The 22,844-nt window shown below is 35.6% G+C and overlaps 1 protein-coding gene across 2 annotated transcripts in view; it reads right to left on the bottom strand.

The window, feature by feature from the left end:
• The window catches only part of EED (embryonic ectoderm development), a 29,325-nt gene extending 8,579 nt beyond the window's left edge, over positions 1-20,746 (bottom strand). Inside the window, exons 1-9 of one of the 2 annotated variants that reach the window (XM_041730336.1) lie at positions 19,948-20,746; positions 15,097-15,249; positions 13,124-13,216; positions 10,323-10,388; positions 9,143-9,268; positions 8,396-8,477; positions 5,166-5,257; positions 3,052-3,185; positions 1,056-1,161 (exon numbers count right to left, since the gene is read on the bottom strand). In XM_041730336.1, coding sequence (XP_041586270.1) covers positions 1,056-1,161; positions 3,052-3,185; positions 5,166-5,257; positions 8,396-8,477; positions 9,143-9,268; positions 10,323-10,388; positions 13,124-13,216; positions 15,097-15,249; positions 19,948-20,061 — 966 coding nt within the window. In that variant the 5' untranslated portion in view covers positions 20,062-20,746. The remainder of the gene's footprint in view (positions 1-1,055; positions 1,162-3,051; positions 3,186-5,165; positions 5,258-8,395; positions 8,478-9,142; positions 9,269-10,322; positions 10,389-13,123; positions 13,217-15,096; positions 15,250-19,947) is intronic. The other variant, XM_041730338.1, reaches the window with a different exon arrangement.
• Positions 20,747-22,844: the final 2,098 nt, after the last annotated feature.

Below are 22,844 nucleotides of genomic sequence, written 5' to 3'. Positions count from 1 at the left end.
CATTTATCCCAGAGAAATGAAAACTTAAGTCCACACAAAAACCTGTACACGATTGTTCATTAGCAGCTTTATTTGTAATACACCCAAACTGAAAAGGACCAAAATGTCCTACAATAGATGAATAGTTAATAAACTGTGGTACATCCATACCATGGAATACTACTCAACAATAAAAAAGGAAAACGACTGATACACACAACTTGGATGGCATTATACTAAGTGGAAAAAACTAATCTTAAAGGGTCCCCTACAGTAACATTCTTGAAATGACAAAGTTCACATGTGATAAAAAGACAACATAGAACTCTACACACACATTGTACAATGTCAATTTGCTAAATTTGATACTGTATTACAGTTATGTGAGATGTATGTGGGAGAACCTGAGGGACGGGCAATATGGGACTCCTCTTGTACTTTCTTTGAAACTTATTGAGAATCTAATTATCTCAAGATCAAAAGTTAAAAAAAAAAAAAAGGGTAAAACTTAAGGCCAAGAAAAAAAAGTCAGGCTCTGCCCAAGAAAATATGAAACGCCTTGAAATCCACATCGAGAAAAGAAACTGGACAGCAATTTTTCCAAATATGACAATCCTAAATGTTCAGATAACATCACCAACAATACTCTAAATTATCAGCAAAAAATATGTAAATGTACATCAACACATTAGAGAGCAGGGGTTGGCAAACTGCAGCCCATAGCCAACTCCAGCTGTCTGTTTTTGTAAATTCAAATTTACTGAAATGGACACAACATAACAAAAAATTCACTATGGCTTTAGAATTGGTTATTTTATGATAATACTGGATATCAGAAGAATATCATCTTACAAGTTAACGTTTTTCCTATTATTGCAGCACAGTTATAATAATTCATCAGGATGTTTTATGCCTAAAACAAGTTTCCAAATCTATGAGACTTTACGGAGGGGCGGGGCGAGGGAATTTCCCATCTGCCATCCAATTTACCAAAATATAAAATAAATTGTGCTCCCTGCAAAGTTCCAACTCACACGAACACAAATAGAAGTACAGCTTAACAGCAGTTAGCATACCTTGGAAAGTATCAAATCACCTAACCATCGCACACAATCGACATAATTCCTATGTATGTCTCTGGTGGAAAAGTCAGGAAAGTGAATTTTCTGAGAAATAAATGGCCTGAAATGGAAATGCCAAAAGTTAAAAGAAAAATGTTAAAACAAAAAAAAAAACCACCATAGGAGAATCACATTAATTTTCACTTTCAGATTTATAAAACGTTGACAAATGAAATATATGACTATTAACTCTGTGTTCCTAGAAAACTGCAAACTTTCCTATCTGTTAATCGAGAGCTAAAGTCTCATTTCATGTATTTGTTTCTATATTTTTTCCATTATCGGCCTTCAATTTTATCTTATGAAATTTCATTTATAAAAATTATACCTGCTTATCTTACTATGTAGACCAAAATTAATCACTTCAATTCTGGCTATCCTAAACAACGATAAGCACAGTCATCGATTACAGCACCAGAAGTTTCTCATGGAGAACATTAAGCTATCTACTCAATCCTTTAAAATTAAGCATTAACAATCTATGCAACTCAACATATCTAGATTATTTCTAAAGAGAGTCACCTTTCTAGGAACAATGACACATCATTCCAAAGGCTGCTAAAAATAAGGTTAAATGAGTCTTGCCTTGAGCAACAATTTCTAAAAATGACCTCTGACAGGAATTTGGCATTTATTAAGACTTTTCCTCTATTTAGGAAAGTGAAACATAGTGCTATTTTTTCCTTAAAAATGTTTGTGAGAAGACCACCAAGCATAGAAATTGCTACTAATTCTATAGTTAATTAAAAGTATACCTAACATTTCTAATCTAATGATTCAGTTTTATACTGAAATAACTGTAGAAGAATGATATGATGCCATGAATTAATTGTGTCTTGGGCAACTCACATGTCCTCTCTTTACTTTTCTCTCATATGTAAAAAGGATGTTGGGCTGAATCATCTCAAACATTCCTTCCAGTTCAAATTCTGGGAGCTTTTCTTTATTAAAACATTAAAATGTTATTAATGATCTGATACAAATTCTCAATTCTACTATAATTATGTTAATTGCTTTTTAGCCAAATATATATGTTAGTGCACTGAAATATTTGTTGACAGTTATAAATTTAACTGACAATCTATTAATAACCTGGTTTGATAACCAGAAAATAAATGTTAGCTTTTTTGTTAAAACAGAAGTGCAAAGTTAATATACACAGACATGACAGTTACAGTGAAAACATTAATAGCCTGAAAAGATTCTGAAAAGACAATGACCGAATTAAGAACTGAAGCATTTCAAGAATATATTAAGAGGGGTATCTGGCTAGCTTTGTTGGTGAAACGTGCAACTCTGGATCTTGGGGCTTTAAGTTTGAGCTGCATGTTGGGTATGTGTGTATGTGTGTGTATACATACACACACACACACACACACACACACACACATATTTTTTTGTAAGAAAACTCTAAAGTTCGCAGAGTCCCATGAAGCAAGGCCCTCCCTGCTTCTGAATTTTCTCCTTCTAAAATATGGACCATCATTTAAAGGAAAGCATTACATTACCACGAATAAAAGCCAAGAAACCCATTTTAAAAAATCATGATTTACTCTCTTGACTTTGAATTTATTAGACTGTTGACAAATAATACAAGTAATATTATTCTGAAAGGTTCTTTACTCTATCCCACACCAAGTTAAGCAGCTTAAAATTGTTATAATGTAATAGCCAAGCATGTGCTTACCTAAATAAAAATAAGTGAAAAGTACCACTAAATTAAGATGAAACCACAACTTAAGGGGGACTTTGAAAAAGGACCCACAAACATTAGACTAAAAATAAGACTGATTTAAAATGAGTAAACTTTATGGTATGGTAAACTGGTACCTCAAAGTTATTTAAAAAAAGGCTTCTAAACTCAATGTTGGAGAATTATTTAAAAATTCCAGAGAAAGTAAAATGCATCTATCCAACAGCATGAAATAGTTTTAAATAGCACAGTTTTTACCTGTTAGTTTTATTTGGGTTATAATCGTAAGATTCCTTAATTGCATTCATCATTCTCTTTGAATTGATCCTCCAAAGTTTAAGAGAGTGATCCATACCACAGGACATTATTTTTTCACCCAAAAGATCATAGTCCTGTATGTAAAACAGAAAAGCTTAAATATCCAAAATTGCCCAAAATTAAACTATCCAATTTTCATCTGATGTACAACATAACGAAAACCGTATTTCAAGTCATACACATACATTTTATCTATGTAGCCCATAAATCAGTTGATGCTGCTTTCAAGATTTTTTTCAAGATTTATTTTAACTGATTTGTCATGATCACAATATGTGAGTAAATTACACATTTACTCACAATATGTGAGTAAATATGTGAGTTTACAATATAAGTAAATTATTTGAATTCAGTTTTATCTATTCAATTATCTTTAAATATTTCCTTTGATTTTTTTTTATTTCCTTTGATTTTGAAAGTAAACTGAATGAATTATTCATTATATATTATATATATTATAAATTGAAACAGTTATTCCATGACAAAGACCTATGTAAGTTTTCTTTGTCCAACCCTGATTAAACAATGAAACTGACAGCTATATGTGAAACTATACAATGAGTCCTTAAACAAAACTGAAATTTTACTTTATCTGTGTACCTAAGTAAAATACTTGTTATATAGGTTATAAGTTCACTTTTAAAAAGAAAAAAGGTAAAAAAAAAGGTCTAAAAAGGGACAAGATATTTTAACTTTTTCATTTGCTACCTACTAATTTTGAAGACACCTAACAGAACATCTATAATAACAACCTTATCCCACCTTATTTCATAGATAAAACAATGAGGCACCAAGATGCTATTTAATTTAGCACATGGTTCATGTGTTAAAATAAAACCTTTAAAAAAAGGGAAGAAAACAGTACAGAGTTCTATTTGAGGAAGAGAATATTTTCTTTATTAATCTAGATATTTCTGTGTACTCCAACCTTTGAATTGGTCATGAATACTGTTTTACAAGAGCCTAAGGGTTTTTTAGGTTTGGTGTTCACTGAATTCACAAGTCTGGTTGCTGCTACTTCTAATTACCTCACTGTCAACAGCAATAAGACACCCTTACAATCAGTAGCTCGAATTTATAATTCTTTTTTTTTTTAATTTTTATTTATTTATGATAGTCACACAGAGAGAGAGAGAGAGAGGCAGAGACATAGACAGAGGGAGAAGCAGGCTCCATGCACTGGGAGCCCGACGTGGGACTCGAACCCGGATCTCCAGGATCGCGCCCTGGGCCAAAGGCAGGCACCAAACTGCTGCACCATCCAGGGATCCCTTGAATTTATAATTCTTAACGGATGGTGTCATGGCTTTTAGGACACAAAACCAGATGGGAGAATGCTACTGCAACTTTAGAAAATCCAAGGTGACAAGGTAGCTGAGGAGGTAGGTATGATTCTCAAAAGAATATAAACTCTAACTACAGGAATATTTAAGTCCTTTCAAATAAAACGCTACCTGCTTCAAAACATGGTGCCTCTTTACAGTTTAATAAAACACCGAAGACTTGTAAAACCACTAGATAAGCTATAAATAAAATGTAAGTAAAACTAAAATAATGTGAAAATACTAGCTGACCAAAAATATCATTATCATTAAAATGAATCAACAAATTATAAAACATAAAGATACCATGAAACCAAAGGGTTACCTGAAACTTAGTTTAAGCATAATAAAACAATTCCTAAAATAGATCTTATATTTCAACTTCAAATAAAAAATGAAAGCCGATCTCAATTGCTAAGCAGCTTAACCTTTCTTCAGTAATTGAGAAACAGCAAAACAAAAGTTACCTTGGTGATTTTTGATTAAACAAGTTCATGGTATTGTTTCATGAGATTCTAGGTGCTGGTATAAAGTGCAAGAGAGTACAGATAAAGCACGAAGAGCCTTACTTGCTTCATCTGTAAACTAAAAACCTTATTATGTCCCAAGTAAATAAAATGAGTGGCTGGCAGACTATATGAAACCAACCATATGCTTTCATGTCAGAGTTCCATGAGGATTGTTCAGAGCTCTGTACACCTGATGGTCACTGCCCTGCAGCTTTGAACTTACAGCACTCAGAACTTCATCTCTGTGCCCTTCTACGCCTCCAAATATCGCCACCAGAGTGTCTGTCTGGATATTCCACAATCGTAAGGCATGATCTAGACATAAAAAGAATTAAAATGGACTTTTATCCTTCATTTACTCTGGACTCTCAAAACCTCTGTAAAGAAGTGAAAACTACAAAAGTTTGGACTTCAGCAATACACAGGGAGGACTGGGAATGTAATCTACATTATATAACTGCTTAAAATATTTACATCAACATGCAGACTTAAGTATGAGCTCAAACTTTTCAGATCAAAAAGAAATATCTATGTGGTCTTAAAATATGTTTAGCTTATTTACCTCAAATCATATCCTAATTTGATGGACTCATGCTCCTGAGATAATACTTAGAGATTTGACTTAGGTTTCATGTTGAAACTTACATGTCACAGAGTAAGATACTCTATGACACAGAGTAAGATAAAGCTTTTTCCTCCACAGAATCCACATTTACAAATTGAAGGGGACTGCAAGATTTCTAAAGCAAACCCAAAATAGGATTAAAAACTACATACACCACAATAAGCTTTTATAGTATTATAGACCTCCTAGAAATATAACTGTAATTTGAACAATCTCATTTTCCACTAAACATTAGCAGCAAAATATATAGCAACAACATAAAAATGTATTGTGTGAAATATAACAATGCCTATACTATATATGAATATTAACATATTCCATACACTAGAAGGCAATTATAAATTGTGTTTAATAGTAGAAATTAACACTGCTGTAAAAATTATTTCTTGATTCCAATTGTGTACAAGTTTTTGTGTAGACATTTGTTTTCATTTTTCTTGACTACATACACACACAGCAATGGTATTTCTACATTTAACCTTTTGAGGAACTGCTAGACTTTTTTTTTTTCCAATAAAATAGTATCTACTTTTAATCAGTGATGTTTGATTCCTTCTTTAATTTAAAAAGGCGATCGTATTTTAATTAATGGTCTATATCAGCATGTGCAGCCATGATATAACCTATGTGACATTTTCACAAGGCACTGTTGCTTGCTTTTTTTGAAATCAGATGACTCTAAATATATGGTCTGAACAAAATATATAGCCCGATTATGATACAACTTAGAAACTAAAAGAACACAGGAAATTTTATTGTAACATATTGGAAAGCTTAATATTTAAGATATTAGAAAGCTTAATATTTAACAAAAGCAACTCCCAAAATTTTCTGGACCCATGTTTCTACATTTGCAGATCATTATGGTAATTAAACTGTAGTAAATGCCACTGTTTTTTATGGTCTTAGATTATCTATTCATGTTACTATGATACTTTTGTGAAGTTGATTAGACTAAGGGTCTTAGCAGGCTCAAAGGACAAAAATCAGACCTTGAATGAAGTTTGAATTAATCCAGGTCGCCATTTGCTTAGGTTTTGATAATAGTCCACCCAAAATAGCATGACTAATAGAAATTTTTATATCTGAGTGATATTCCTGCCAGCAGCACCAACTGTTGAATGTTAAATATGAGTTTTGGCAGGTTAGACTGGTTTTTAAGGAAGATACATTTTACTTTCCCACCAGCAATGTATAAGGGGCTTGAAACTTATCTACCTCTTAGTCAACATATGTTACTGTCTTTTTGATTACTGTCAACCCTAGTAGGTATAAAGTGGTCTCATTGTGTGGGTTTTTTTTTTTTAAGATTTTATTTATTTATCCATGAGAGACACAGTGAGAGAGGCAGAGACACAAGGAGAGGGAAAAGCAGGCTCCACGCAAGAAGCCTGATGTGGGACTCAATCCCAGGATCCCAGGATCACGCCCTGAGCCAAAGGCAGATGCCCAACTGCCAAGCCACCCAGACGTCCCTCTCATTGTGTTTTTGATTTGCATTTCCCTAATTAAATGATATTATGCATTTTTTCATGTGCTCACTGGACATTTGTGTATATTCTTTAGAATATTCTACACCTTTGTCCATTTTTAAAGGGTTGTCTTGTTGAATTTTAAGAGCTCTTGATACAAATCCCTTATTAGATCTGTAACTGTAGGTTATCTTTACACTTACTGACACAACAGAGCAAGAGCTGGGTTAGAGAGCTGTGATATTTAAAAAGTGTGGCATTATGACCTATTATCACTTGTAAAGAAATACTTGGGCCCAGCTATTATCAAGAAAAGAAAAAAAGTTATCAACTCTTCTTAGATGTTGATTTCCAAACTTAAGCCTTGGTAGATAAAATCACACAGAAACATTTTCATGGAAGAGTTTTGATTTGAGAACATTTTTTAGTACCTGCAGATAGTGAGGGAAGGTTACAGGTTTGACAAGCCTTTAAGAATAAACTTGACTAGAATAACGTAGAAAAAGAGAAAAGGCAATCAAGAACAGAATGTAGAAATAAGAACACAGCTGATTTCAGAAAGCTCAGAAATGAGTAAAAGGCTTCTCTGAACCCTGAATAACTTATATTCCCAACATAAGCATATAGAGCAAGGCAGGGCTTTCTCTTTACATGTATGGGAAATATTTCAAAGAGCTTATGCTGGAGAATTTAGCATTTTAAGGAATTCTATTAGGGAATCCTTTATAAAACAAAAACTTTATACATGAAAAAGCAAAACAGATTTTCAGATGCATTATTTCTAACTACATGGCTGGTCAGTGATAAGAGGACTTGCTAAACTATTTTAAGAATTCTTAATATCATAACTTTGGTGATCTGCCACTTAAAAATTAATATAGCTTAAAATAATCTAATTGAGGATAAATGATGATAATGCACTATCGTAAGGTTGATACGTGCTTAATCTTCAGTACCAATTATTTTATCTATGTCTGATATTAAAAGCATATTTCATGGTCTTTTTACCTAATTTTGGACCTGGGGATGCTAACATAGCCTGACGTTCTTCTATTAAAATGTATTTTGTAAGTTCATTTATTTATTCATGAGACACACACAGAGGCAGAGACACAGGCAGAGGGAGAAGCAGGCTCCATGCAGGGAACTCGATGCGGGACTCGATCCAGCGACCACGGGTACACGACTTGAGCTGAAGGCAGATGCTCAACCGCTGAGCCACTGAGGCATCCCTACTTTATAATTCTTTTCAAGTTTGGCTGTTGGTTTTTTTCTTTTCTAGTACCTTAGAACTCTTTGTCCCTTAAAAAATAATTCCCAAATAAATAGGACTAAAGAAACATTTGCTTCTCTTACCTTTACTTACTGAGAGGAGAAGATTTGGATCTCTTGGGTGGAATTTCAGCTCATTGATAGCATTTCCATGGCCAACATAATGCTACAATAAATTTATAACATTCAACTTTCATATTAAAATCAATAAATTCTTTCATTAATCTTAAGAGAATGGAAAAATAGTTTCACTTAAAGTAGTGGTTCTCAAAGCTGGCTGCATATTAAAATCAACGGACAAAGTCAAAGGAAAAAAAAAAAGATGCTTAAGTCTTATATCTGCAGGTACTCTGATTGGACTGGATCAGCTGAGACCCAGGCAAGGATTTAAAAGATACTGAGTTGATTCTAATGTGCCCCAGACTTAAAAACTTCTGAATAAGGTGATTTGCAAAACTTCTTAGTATCAAATTCCCAGGTTTCACCTTTCAGTTAGTTCTTTACATCCCTGATCAGGATATTTGGAAAAAGTACTCACTCTTCCCCTATAGTTCATATAGACCCTTTCAGAATACAGCAAGGCAGAAGAGAAATTACTTTAAAAAAAAAAAAAAAATTGCAAATAATAAAAACTTCCCACTTATTCCTTAATTTGTATTATCAAATGTAACAAAGGTCTCAAAAGAATTGTCTAAAAGAAGCAAAAAACGAAAAAGTACAAATCAAGATTGTACAGATATTGATTCCACTAGCTTTCAATTAAAAATGACACGTTTTCACACAATTTTCTGTATTCAAAAAAGTGTGTATATAATTTAACAAAAAACCTACCTTTATGCACTGCATTGTTATGGGATTAATTATCCTAATTATGCCTCTAGATCCAGCGACTGCCAGCAAAGGATGGCTTGTATTACTATCATATGTCCATGCACAAGTATAAAAGTTTTCATCAGCCTAAGAAATGCCAGTTAAGAAATAGAATTTGTTTTTGAAAAGTAAACATGTCAAAGATTATAGTATAATACATGGAAACCTCTAAAGAAATGCTCAAGTTTTTGACACAGGAGTTCTCGTTTCTCCTTACACAACCATATTTAAACAATGGACACTTTAGGTTTATAATCTATACCATGCGGTCAAACAAAGCCAGTCCTTCCACTCAGTTTTGATGATTATTTAGATTCCTGCATAAATACTCCACTGTCATCTGAAAGCAACCATAGACAATATGCAAATGAAGGAGTATAGCTGTGTCCCAGTAAAATTTTATTTAAAAAGACAGGTAGCTAGCCCCACAGGCTAGAACTTGCTAAACCTTTTTATCTCAATACTTCTGACTATGCATTGCTAGATAAAGAGTTAACTGTTCAGTTTTCCACCTTTTCCTGTGAGAAACTTTCCCAACATGGTTACAGGTCACTTCTTCCCGCATAAACTACAGAGGAATGAATATCCTTTCCTTTTCTTGTTTGCTAGGTTTTCAAATGGATCTGAAAGAAATACCATATCATCAACCTTTGTCTAACCTTCGGCTTTTTAAATCTTTCTTTTTCTTTAGGTACTCATGTTTTGGAGTATTTTATTTCCTAAACAAACAGCACATTTACTTATTCCCTATAGGCTTTGTTGTTCAAGTACTTGGTATGAGTGCCAGTCACAGCTTCTTATCAGTCCCTATTTATTAATATTAACTACTCTGAAGTGATAAAATTCTAAGCAAGGTCAAAGAAACAAGGCGTTTTAGCTACTCTCTGCTATCATTTCTATTACTGGATTTTCAAAGCACATCTTCAGGCACCTCTATCCACTCATATCCACCTTTCAATGCATTTCTAGGGATCAGGAAAATTAGATAAACTAGATATGACAAATCTCTTGGGTGATAGTTAAGAAACAGCACTGGTTAAAGAAAGGACAGCATAACTTTGGGAACTATGAAAAAGTTTTGGTGTACTTATTAAAAGTCAATTTCTTTAGCCAAAGATATTAAAAACCCAAGAAAGGATACATCAGCATCCACATAAGACTGCAACAACCGGATTTCTCCTTGTGAGTGACATTCATATAAGGTAACCTAATAAAAACAAAAATATAGTAAATTGCATCTCAAATACAGAAACCACAATTTCTTCACCTTTGAAACATATTTTAGTCACAAATGTCTTATTTTTTTTTTATTTTATTTTTTTTACAAATGTCTTAAAGATACTACAGAAATTGCTTTAGAATAGCTTCTTTAAACTTAAGGAACCATTTATAAAGCCTAATGTATTATATAATTTCCTTAGTATAATAAATATTGTAGCAATAATAATGGTTTCTATTTCCAATGTTTTAAATTTAGATCTCATTCATGTAATTACACCAATTCTTCAAAGTGAATACAGTTGAATTCCTCAAAGTAAAATTGTAGTTTATTATTTTTTTAAATCAAGTTCTTAAAGTCTTTGGTAGTTTATGAATACTTACATATTAATTACAAATAATAAAGTCTATAATTTGCCTAGTAAGTTTTTCTCATGAACACAGCTCATTAAATATTAACTTTCTGATGTATGGCTGTCCTTTTTATTTGCTGTATATTCTAAAGTTAACATATAAACTATATACAATTAAAACTTTAATAAATTTTCTATTTTTCTTACAGATTATAGTCATGTTAGCAATACTTATTAATTTTAACAGATCCTATAAATCATCTATCACTGCCTATAAAATTAATAAAATCACTCTAATAGTCTAAAAAATATTCCTTATGAGTGCTAAACTAGTTTATGTCCTAGAATTTTGTGGGGTTTTTTTTTCTTTAAAAAACAAACAAACAAAAAAAGTCCCGAGATGCCTGGGTGGCTTAGCAGTTCAGCGTCTGTCTGCCGTGCGGCTCAGGGCAGGATCCCCAGGATCCGGGATTGAGTCCCACACATCCAGCTCCTTGAAGGGAGCCTGCTTTTCCCTCTGCCTGTTTCTCTGCCTCTCTCTCTCTCATGAATATATAAAATCTTAAAAACAAACAAACAAAAATCCAAACAGAACTTTTTGTAAAAATTCAGTAAACTATCCAATGGCCTTTCATGTCATTTTAAATGAAACTAGGGATACTTTCTGTTAGAATACCTGGAACACTTAAATAAGTATATTGAAGCACTACTTATAATTAATTCTATTATCATGGCCAAGTTAGTGAAGTATAATCTTAGGTTTAGTTATGTCTTAAAAATAGATTCAAATTAAAGCACTTATGTTCCCAACTAGGAAAAAATAACCTAATCTTTTTCTTGAACCTGTATCTTTCCCCATGACTTTTTTTCCCCCCAAAGAATTTAGGAACCAGACAACTATAAGAAGCCATGTATCACAAGCCACATTTGGCTAAACACCAAAAAAGCTGTTATTCCATGTTATCAATTGCAGTAGCCAAGTTTCAAATTTTCAGTATTTCAACAACCTAGTAAAAGCGCCAGAGCCTTAAATGTAATGAAACTTTCCTTAAAGAAAGTTTTATAGAAAATTACCTGAAGCCAAATTTTACTTTTTAGAAAAATGGAATAGAAAGGATCTAGCCCAGAATGGATGCATGTGTTTATTATGATTCTTAAACTTGTAGGGAAAAAAAACTTGAAAATACGCTGACATTTGAAAAATACAGAGTTCACAACTCTCTTGTAAGGTTACTTTGTTTGAAAACGGAATACCAACACTTGAGAAACAAAAATCAAATAGAGAAAACAGTATGCATTAAAATCACATTCTTTTATTGCCTAAGAAGCTTAATACAACTACTAAAGAAGCATAAAATTTTATTTTACTCAAAGTAACAATGTATGGATCATCTCTAGATTCGCTCCTCTTCACCTCTTAAGCTAAAGGCAGAGGAAGTAACTTGTATTTGTTGTTAAACGGTATCTAATTAGTCTATTTCCTCAGTTTTTCTTTTTCCAAACCTAACAACTAATTTCTATTTCCTCAGTTTTTCTTTTTCCAAACCTAACAACTAATTTCTATTTCCTCAGTTTTTCTTCTTCCAAACCTAACAACTAATTTCTATTTCCTCAGTTTTTCTTTTTCCAAACCTAACAACCAATTTCTATGGTATTTCTCCTAATTCCTAGTATAGTATTAATGGATAACCAGAATGTTAGCTAATGCAAACTTAAGAGGACAATTTTCCCTAAGGACTAAGGAATCTTCCAGTTCTCCATTTATCTGGAAGTCAGCAGAATAAATAAGTCTTTGCAGTCCACCACTTCAGCCCCTATTTAAACTAAAAAGTTCAAAATGGTTTATGTTAAAATGTGTCACCATGTTTCTTCCATACACTTCTCTCAGTTCAAGATACTTTTTGGCTTCCTTAAATAAAAATAAATCTAACATCTAACATGTTTATTGCAAATATTTAAAATACTTTCAATACCTAATATATAAGCCACTGGATTATGCTTTGAATTTACAGAGAGCCACTAAGTTTATTATTTTTAAGAAACTATAGACTTTATATCCTAATTTGAATGATACACAAAAACAGGAATCAATTTTTTCAGCCATGCAAAATGAAGTATTAATGAGAACGAAATATAAACAGAAAGCTGTTCATGAACAACTGAGAGTAATAAATGAAATAAAGATGTATTGTCAGTTGTGTATACCAGGTTTCAACATTTTTAACTAGTTTGTGACAATTTCTAGAATATTACATAAGGAATATTAGTAAACCAGCTATGCCAAATTTACTTCACGATAATTACACTTCAATATTATAACACTGAAGTCTAATAATCAAACCAAATGCCAAACAGACCCCTGAACACTCACTCTGTTGCTTCCTACAGTTGCAAACACTAATGGATCTCCTTCTTTACTGTGCCAGTTAAACTGTACTCCAAATAATGGTTGATTATGATCTTCCTATAAAAAAAAAAAAAATCATAAAAGAAAAATTACTATAATTTAAAAACAAAAGAATGGTGAACTGACCATTTCATTTCCCCTTAAACTCCTCCCACGCCTGCCACAAAATGTAGGCCACTATTTAAAGTAGAGATCAGGAAATGAGAACTCATCTATGAAAACACTTCGATATGTGCCTTCTGTTTTCTTAAACCCAATCATATTCTGATCAAAATTAAACTGGATAATTATCATAGATGCATTTAATCTCTTGGGACATACGGACATTAACTTTTGTTTCTCAAACAGGAAATGAACAAATATACTAAAAGTTAATACAGCTTCTCTAATACTCACTAAACCTTATTAGGTTTAATTTTTTTCCCCGTAAAATGAAGCATATCAGACCCCATTCAAATCACTGCTTTCCATTATTCCTATAGAAACAATTTCAAATAATCTTGGATTTGGGTCCAAAAAAAAAAAAAATCCCAAATTTCATAACAAACAATAATACCTGAGCAGTGTTGCCCAGGGGAGGCAAAGGACTGTAACATCAGTTACCAAGAGGCTATTAAGGAGGTACATAAAATACAAGTACAGTTGAACCCTGAATGACACAGGTTGGAACTGCAGAGGTCCAATTAAACACATTTTTTTTTTTTAACACAGTACTGTAAACGTATTTTCTTATGATTTTCTTAACATTTCTTTTCTTTATGTTACTTTAAGAATGTAGTATAAAATACACACAGGTACAAAACAGGTGTTAATCAACTTTATGTTACTGGTAGGGTATATTACTAACTTCTGATCAACAAGAGGTTATATTAAGTAGTGAAGTTTGGGGGAATCCAAAATTAAACTTAGATTTTCTACTGCACAAAGGTGGGGGCAGAGCACTTCAAGCCTCAAGTTGTTCAAGGGTCAACAGTATTCACTTTTATTCACAATATTATTTTTCAGCCTTAGACTTTTACTGTCAATCTCCTGGCACTGAACATTAACTTTCACATTCACCTTTAACAACCTTCGTTTCTCATTCTTTGAAAAGTCACAGCTTTAGGTTTTTGAAATATTTAATCCATTTAAACAGGAAAACCAACACCTCCCAAACATACTACCTAGAAATAGGTTAAAATAACTATTAACACAAAACTATAATAGACACTTTGCTTAAAAAAAAAAAAAAAAAATACAGGGACGCCTGAATGGCTCAGAGGTTGAACGCCTGCCTTCGGTCCAGGGCATAATCCTGGAGTCCCTAATGAAGTCCCACATCAGGCTCCCTGAATGGAGCCTGCCTCTTTCTGTGTCTCTCATGAATAAATAAATAAAATCTTAAAATAAAATAAAAATACGGAAATTAATTTTCCTCCATTTAAGAGAATATAATTTGACACACTGAGCAATGTATTTTGCTACACAGACAGGAAAATTAATTTCCATATAGCCAGAGTTTTTTATGCTTTCTGAATACTTTACCACAAATGATAAGGATTAAATATTTAAAAACTGCACAAAGACATCTGTTTCAATTTATGTTGACTGAAAGTTAATAGGTCACATTCAGTTCTTTTTAGTAGCGGCATCAAGAAGTGGCTTTGTTTGAAAGTTTTAATCAAAATACAAAGAATAACACATTCCAAAATCTTTTATCTTAATACAAATAAAAAAGAAAACCCAGTATGTAGTACTAGGTATTACCCATTTAAATTAAAACAAATAAAGCAAAACAAATTTAATAACTATGCAGTCTAGGCAACAACAAAAACCTTCAAAATACTTTTTAAAAAATATTTAAAACTTGACAAAGTATCTGAGCAGAAAATGTTTACCACTGAAAATTATTCTGAAGGCGAGCACTCAGCCTACAGGATCTGTCTTTCTGCACATACCTTGAGACTATTTACACACTTGAAAGAATATTTGCATTTCTTTGACTTCCATTTTCCCTTCCCCCAACTTTTCCTTCCAGGAGCATTTGGTGTATTTGTAGGTGTATCAGGGCGTTCAGTGTTGGTACCACTTTCTATACTGACAGCATCATCCTGTAACCAGTAAATTAGGAAAAATGACATGAAACAGCAATACTGTAACAGCAAATGACTTTGTGCTGGGTAGCTGACTGACCTAGAAGTAGTAATTAACAAATTCTACAAGAAATGGAAAAAATGATTCCTATCTCCAAATAAGGATAAAAAGCAAACCAGTTACACATTATTTGTGGATTTTTGGTATTTCAGCAATAATATAAACAAGAAAAGCTCATCAGAGTAATAGTAAGAATAATATTGCCTTTAAATAATAGAGCACAGTTCTATGCCAGCCACCTTAATACACTGGCTCATTTCATGTTTACAACTCTTCACAGAAGGTACTTTTAGATAAGGAAGTGTTGTTTAGAAAGCTTAAGTGGTCTCTTGCTGCTTAGGGTTGCTGGGATTCCAACCAAAGCTGTGACTCCTAAATCTGACTCAACTACATGTCTTCATAATTCATTTGACCGCTGCTCAGCTTGGAATACAGTGGTCAGTGGCCCTCTGAGGATCAGGGAGTGCTACTGCCGCTTATTCCAGATACATGTTTCTGAAAATCCTGTTATCATTCAAATTACGCTTAATTAGAATACAACAATTTAGAATTTCTTTAAAATCTTACATATTCTGTGCTATTTACAAGTGACATTTGCCTCACAGCTCTTATGTAATAATGCTTATATAGAATTCCAGAAACTCTCTATAATTAAAGTCCTTCCAAATGTAGAAATGACTGCAGAAAATCGTGAAAATTCACTTAATGTATACCCTATCTCCAGTCCCCAAAATACATTCATGGCTCTCTAAGATTTAACTACCTCCTCTGACTACAGATTTCAGTGTGTTCTTTGGAATAAAGAGATTTCTTTAAACCTATTGCCTTAGGGTAATAGTTCCTAAACTCACTCCAGAGGAAGCCTATTTTTCATGGAATGCCTGTTAATATCTATTAAAACAAGTCTAGGAAACAGTGCCTTAGGGGGTAGTTCTAAATGATTGCCTCCGAGTTTTATATTTACAGAAGTTTCAAAAATTAACGGGAATGTCCAAAAGCATATAAAAAAGTCATACTAATTCACCTAAAAACAGGATGGTATTATACAGTTGTTCTTGGGGATACTTTTCAAAATTTCAAACGGTCCTACCTTTAAAAACAAAACAAAACACTAATTATTCTTGAATGTATCAATTAGGATAAAAAATTGGATAGATGGGGACACAGTAAGTGTTCAACATGTGAATTGTAATTTATTTTTTTTTGAATTGTAATTTAATGTAAATACAATCAGACAAAAAAAATGTAAAATTCTAAAGTTCAGTTCCTAGGCTGAAATCACGGTTTATATCTCTATTTCTCACCCTCTTTCCCAGTTTCACATAGTTAACATCTAGTGTAGAAAATAACCATCCTTCAGTGAAAAACTATGTACTATCTATAGCACACCTTTCCATGATATCAGATTCTAGCCCTCTTCATTGCCTTTGAACAACCTTAAAATTCATTTTATACTGTGGATAACTGAGGAAGAGGTTCAAAATGCCTTCCCTTCCACTCTCTAAAAAACTTTTCTCTCATAGGAGTAAATAAAAATTAACATGTTTCACTTACCTTTTTCTGAAAACTGTCTTTTAACACTAGAGAAGTAAAATAATAAGACTGACATTTATTCACCGGCTTCTTTACATTCTGGCCCAAAATTCAACGGCAAGTCAAGAAACCACACGAAACACTGTTTTGTTTAACTCATCTCCAAAGGAAAATCACGAAGGAATCAAATGGAAATGCAACAGTCACAATGCTTTAATTTTATCTTTAAATTAAAATCAAACCTTTGCTGAGTATCTGTGTATAGGCTGACTTCCACCTTGGCACCTCCTCAAGATACAAAAAGATGATATGGCACTACCATCTTTTTTTGCCCAACGAGGAAACAGTAATTTGTCCCTTAATCTTGCCACAGGTTACTTAAGCCAAGTATAAATCTCTAGATTCATCCCTGTACTAGGCAACCATTAATACTCTTCCAGAAGTGAAATAAAATACTCTGCAGTCATTAAGACCTTTATAAATTCAATAAAATGGCATATACATATACAAAACCCCTAAAATACGTCCTTTCAATTCTTTGATTCACATCCACAGTAGTAATTGCTCAGGTTACCTTAACTCCCAACTCAAAAACACCACATTCTTTACTCACTTGCTTTTGGCTTTTCATTATTCAGTTTCCTCAAGAGTAAGACCACTACTACCCCTGTTAGCTTTCTCTGAACTTAATTTTCTACAGTGTTCTTTACTGCCTTTCCTCACTGCTTCCCTCTAACCCATGTCCTCATTTAGGGTTGCTGGGTGGAATTCACAGGGCCTGTGAGTTTAAATGGCAAAAACAAACAAACCTACTTAATTTTCACCATCTTTAACTGAAATTTAGCATTTCCTTCTATTAAAAGAAGGCAACATACATGCAAATACTACTATAGCTCTGACTTTCTCATCAGTGGAAATCAAATATTTTTATATTATTCTTGTAGTTGCAGATCTCAAAAAACTGTTTATGACCATCGCTACTACCAGACCCTCCGCTTGATCCAGTTATTTAATGTGCTAATGAAGTAATTGGGGCACCTGACTAGCTCAGTAGGCAGGGCATGGGCTCAGGATCTCTGGGTTTTAGTTCCAGCCCCATGCTGCGTGAACAAATTACTTAAAAAAAATAAACAAACTTAAAAAAAGTACTTATTTGAACACTTTATATTAAAGCAACTTACTAAAACAAACCTTAAATTTGTTTTGAAAAACATTTTAATAACATTTCATCATTTTGTTAGTTTATTTGTAGCCTTATATACTGTATTTTATACATTAAAAAATGTTCTGAGAAGGCTACCCAAATGCATTGAGGTGTCCAAAGCACTAAAAAGGTTTAAAGTCCCTATTCAAACGAGAGAACCAAAACAAAAGCTTAATCCACTGTTTGGTGCCAAATAGCTTTAGAATGTAAAGAATATATCCTCAAGGGTCTACCAAAAAGGCTTTCAATTTATTAGGTCCCCTGAAATTTTCCTCAGTCTAAATAGAGTACTGACATTTTCATTACATTTCCGCTTGATTATTTAATATGTGCAAGGGCCAGAAGCATAAGTCTTCATAGTAATTAACTGTTGTATAGTACTTCAGACTGGAGCAGGGACTCTTCTATGCAATTTACCTGTATTATCTCATTTAGTCCACACAAACACTCTTTGAGGTAAATACCATTATTATCTCCATTTCTAAATTAAGAAAACTAGATCAAGTAGCTTGCTCAAGGTCAAGCAGCCAGTAAGCAGATCGAGAATTTTAACCTAACATGTGGATCCAATCTGTACTCCTAATGGCTCACCTAATTTGCCCAGAAATAAAACAGGCTCCAAGGACTGAAATGAAGAGGGCCAAAAGCGTTAGAAAGCAATATATAAAATTGAGAAGTACAAACAGGAAAAAGATTTAAAGTAACGTTCAACACCTCAACTATCCAGAAACTTCAAGTCCAAATCCCACAAACTACCTTTCTTCTGTCTACAAAAATTCTTTTCCATCTCTCCAGTGAAAACTTTGGTCATGACACCATGCCATATGTAAGCTTCAGTTAGTGATGTAACGATGTAGAATTTAGGAAATGGGTAAGACGGCGTTTATTCCTAAAACTGGACAAGCTGAAAAAAAAAAAAAATGAAAAAACAACACCCTCCCACAGCACTTCGAAGGTTTTAAAAATATACTCCGATATTATTGCCATGCATGATGAAAATCCACATTTGGATAACTCTGAATTGTCGTTTTGCTGACCTTACTGGTATAAACTTAAAACTGAAAATTAATGTCACTTTAGTCATTCCTGGCGACTTACCTAAACCCTAGAATGATTACCGAGATCCATTTCAGAGTTTTTAAAAAGAAAAACTCTGATTCCAAAATATCTTAGATTTGCGAAACGACGAGTCCACACCTGAAGACATGTGTCTTTACCACTGTTGCCTAAAATCTTCCAGGTCATCCCTCTACTTTAGTAAAACTTTAAAAATAGTAACCGATTCTTCCCATTACATCAAAGGTGGTTTCCCTCCGACTCATAAGACGACCCTCTCAATTCTGCTCCGGAAGGAAAGCCGACTGTCAGGGACGCCCATCCCCACCCACGGGACAGGGGCAGACCTGAAATCCCATCTTCAGAGGAGTCACCCAAACCCCGTCAAGTTGAAGATGTAACTGCGCTTCGCGTCCTGGACGATCGGTGAGGGTCGAAGAGAGACACGATCCAATTCCTTCTTAAGAGTCGCTAACTCACGCTGGCTCCTCCTTCCAACTTTCTCAGAAAAATCTCTAAGTTGCCTTTTAAACTCCTGGAATCTCAGATCTGCACTCCCCCCCGAGTCTCCCCAAGGCCCCCGACCTCGCCCGGGGTCCAGGCGCAGACCCCTCCGGACCCCCGCCCACCACGCGCTCTGAGCCCACTCTCCTCCGCCAAGTTTCTGCTCGCTCTCGGCCCCCGCTCGAAATCCCCGCAGAGACCAGTTCGGTTTTCTCCTCCCCGCCCGCGTTTTCCTGAGGGTGACACCTCTCCCTCCCCCCACAGCAGCCACCCCGCCCGCCCCCACGCCGACAGTTTAAAAAAGAACTTAAAACTTTCATTCCGGAGTCCCGTCCGCACTGCTCTGGGCCACACTCACATTCTCGTCTCCAGAGAGGTCCGGGTTGCTGTTCTCGTCGCTACTCAGCTTCTGCTTCTTGGCCGCAGGCATGTCTGTTCCCGCCGGCGCTGTCGACACTTCCCTCTCGGACATATTCCTCCGCCTCCCTCCAGGTTCCTGCCGCCTAGGGCGGGGCCTCCGCCACACCGCCGTCAAGCAAGCCCGGCCGGAGCCTGCCGCAAAGTTGCCGCTGCCGCCGCCACCTCCACCGCTCCCCCCACTGTCGCAAACCGCGCCCAGCCGCCGAGGCGGGCGTGCGTGCGACCCCGCCACACTGCTGAAAAAGGGGCGCGCGTGCGCGCCCTCCCGCGCAGCTTCCTGGCTCGTTCCCTTTCCCTGCTCCCGTCTTGCCCTTTTCCCGCCGCCCTCCCGGCAGTTTGCACGGAGAGGTGGGATCCGCTGGCTGTCGAGAGCAGTATTTCGTACGTCCCCTTTCCCCACTGCCGTCTCGAAAAAGAAGAGGCGGAACTCAAAGGGATGCGCCCTCACCCCCTTCCTCCTTCCAAAGACGTTTCAGCCGCAATCGGCCCAATCCTTCGTTCCCCGACCCGCTGCAAGGACTCGAAAGTCTGTGGAATGGACTAGACCACCGATGTTCCAGGGGATGGGGGAAGATACGAGAAGTCACCTCTTGCTTTAGCGGCGTACGCCAAGTGTCCTTAATCTTGAGCTCGGAGGACAATGCTCTCGCATTATTCGGGGAACTCTGGAAGGTCTAGTGTTTCGTTGTGGATAGGAGTTCGAAAACCGTGCAGTCCCTCCCACTTGCCTCCCCCATCTGGCGAGTGGAAGTTACCGACTCAGACCTGCGCATGCGCTGGGGCGTATTCTCGCGCTGGGTTGTCCAGACCCGCCTCCCGGGGCCCCTCCTCTCCGAAAGCTTGTCGGCCGAGCCAGGTAGTCTGCCCCCGGGTGTCCGTGGCCCGGGGTGGATTGTCTGGATGCGTCCCAAATTCTTGATGACTGTCTAAGCTGATGAATATTTATTTTAATCAGTGATGATTCAACCCCAGTTGTGCCGATGTTGAGTATCATTTAAGTTAGCAGCATCCTGCGGTTACGATTCTAGACTCCAATGAGTCGTATAGTCTAAAGTGCTCTTTTTAACAAGAAATTGTCAAGGCCCTGAACAACGCCAAGGCCTAAAAATCAGTAGTTATCTCCGACTATGTATGACTGTGATACTTGACGGACAAAATGTTGAGGACACACCAGATACAAGAAGATTTTAGGGAAAGGCAACAAAACTGTTATACTTCACCAAAATGTTTGTTCACTGTTGGTATATCTGGGCGCTTGACAGGTGTCAAATAAAATTGGAGAAACTTGTGGATTTGTTAGATGGTTCATTAAGGCACATAAATAAGCAGCAGGAAAGGAGAACCTTGACAAGAAGTAAAAGCCAGACCCTCACCCCCTTTTTTGGTAGATTTTAGTTGGGACTAATCTTTCTGGGCCTCATTGACCTCATCTGTGAAAATGAGGAAATTGGAAGGGACCGGACACTTCCGGAGGACCTACTTGATACTACGTATTTTTTCTTTGTTAGACCTCATTACACCACCCAATGGGTAACCTGTTTAGAGTGTCCCATCCATAAAATTCTTGTGTACTTGAATTACTTCTGCATTATGCCTTAAGAGAGAAGGTCAGTTTCATTATCTGCAGATTGGAAGTCACTTTTCCTTCGGAAACAAGGTGAGAACTTAGTTGAGTATGAAAAAAAAAAAAAAGGAAGGTAAGGCAAAGGCAGGGCACAATAAGAGGTCTTTGCAATGAAGACTCGGGAAAAATAGGAGGCTGAAAAAAATTAAAGTTCAGGTCTTAATAATAAGAATTGCAGGGTCACCTGGGTGGCTCAGCATTTGCGTATCTGCTTTCGGCCCAGGGTGTGATCCCGGGGTTCTGGGATCAAGTCCTACATCGGGCTCCCTGCGGGGAGCCTGCTTCTCCCTCTTCCTATGCCTCTGCCTCTCTCTGTCTTTCATGAATAAATACATAAAATATTTTTAAAAAAATAAGAATTGCAGTTATTTGTTAAACTCTTCTAATATGCCAGGCATTCCTCAGTTAGTGAGAAAGAGATGAGATTGGTATGGAGTCAGCAACTGAGAAAGTAAGATGTGCTTAGTGTGACATTTTCATGGGCAGAGACAAACTTCCTGTCTGTTAAGATTGTGAAATTTCGCTCTACAATTAAACGATAGTCAACTAAAGCATTTCCAACCCGAATTACACTGTGTGTCTGGGATCAGTGGGAACTGGAAAGTGGGAGTCAAATTCTGGTCATAAAATTAGGAAAGTTGCTGAACATTTGAATACAGGACACATATGGGAGGAAAATGCCTCTATGTATGCATGTTAGCTGTAACAAAGCAAAAATGTTTTTAAAGAGTTATTAAAACTTGGAGGAATGTTTTTTTTTTTATTTTCTGATGAGTCAGGGATAATAAATGGAAATTAGTTAATGCTCATTAGTGTTAAAAAATTATTCTAACGCTTGTTAAAATAGTAAGGGACTTTATTCAGGACTATTGTAATGGGTATCATGACTATTGCCAATAGAAAGATAGGGCTCAACTCTGAAATGTAGCAAGCAAGGATGGGGATTTATAATCAAGGAACTGAGTTGGGGGTGGAGTTTAGGACATTCCACCCACAATATGCTTCTTTAGTATATTGGTTATTTTGATCTGAGGTCACTTGAAAAAAAGCCTTTCTCTGAACTCCTCTTATCTGCCTAAAGACAGATCCTTCAAAGGAGCTCAACTGTCATAAATCCCCTCCCCAGGAGTTTCATCAACCAGAGAAGATTGACTCTTATCACAGAAGAGGAGACTAGAAGTCACACCACACCCACACCAACTTTGTCACCA

The sequence above is a fragment of the Vulpes lagopus genome, chromosome 15 (genome assembly GCF_018345385.1).
Source record: "Vulpes lagopus strain Blue_001 chromosome 15, ASM1834538v1, whole genome shotgun sequence".
Taxonomy (NCBI): domain Eukaryota; kingdom Metazoa; phylum Chordata; class Mammalia; order Carnivora; family Canidae; genus Vulpes; species Vulpes lagopus.
Note: the sequence above shows the minus strand (reverse complement) of the source record. Positions and strands in the feature narration are given on the sequence as shown.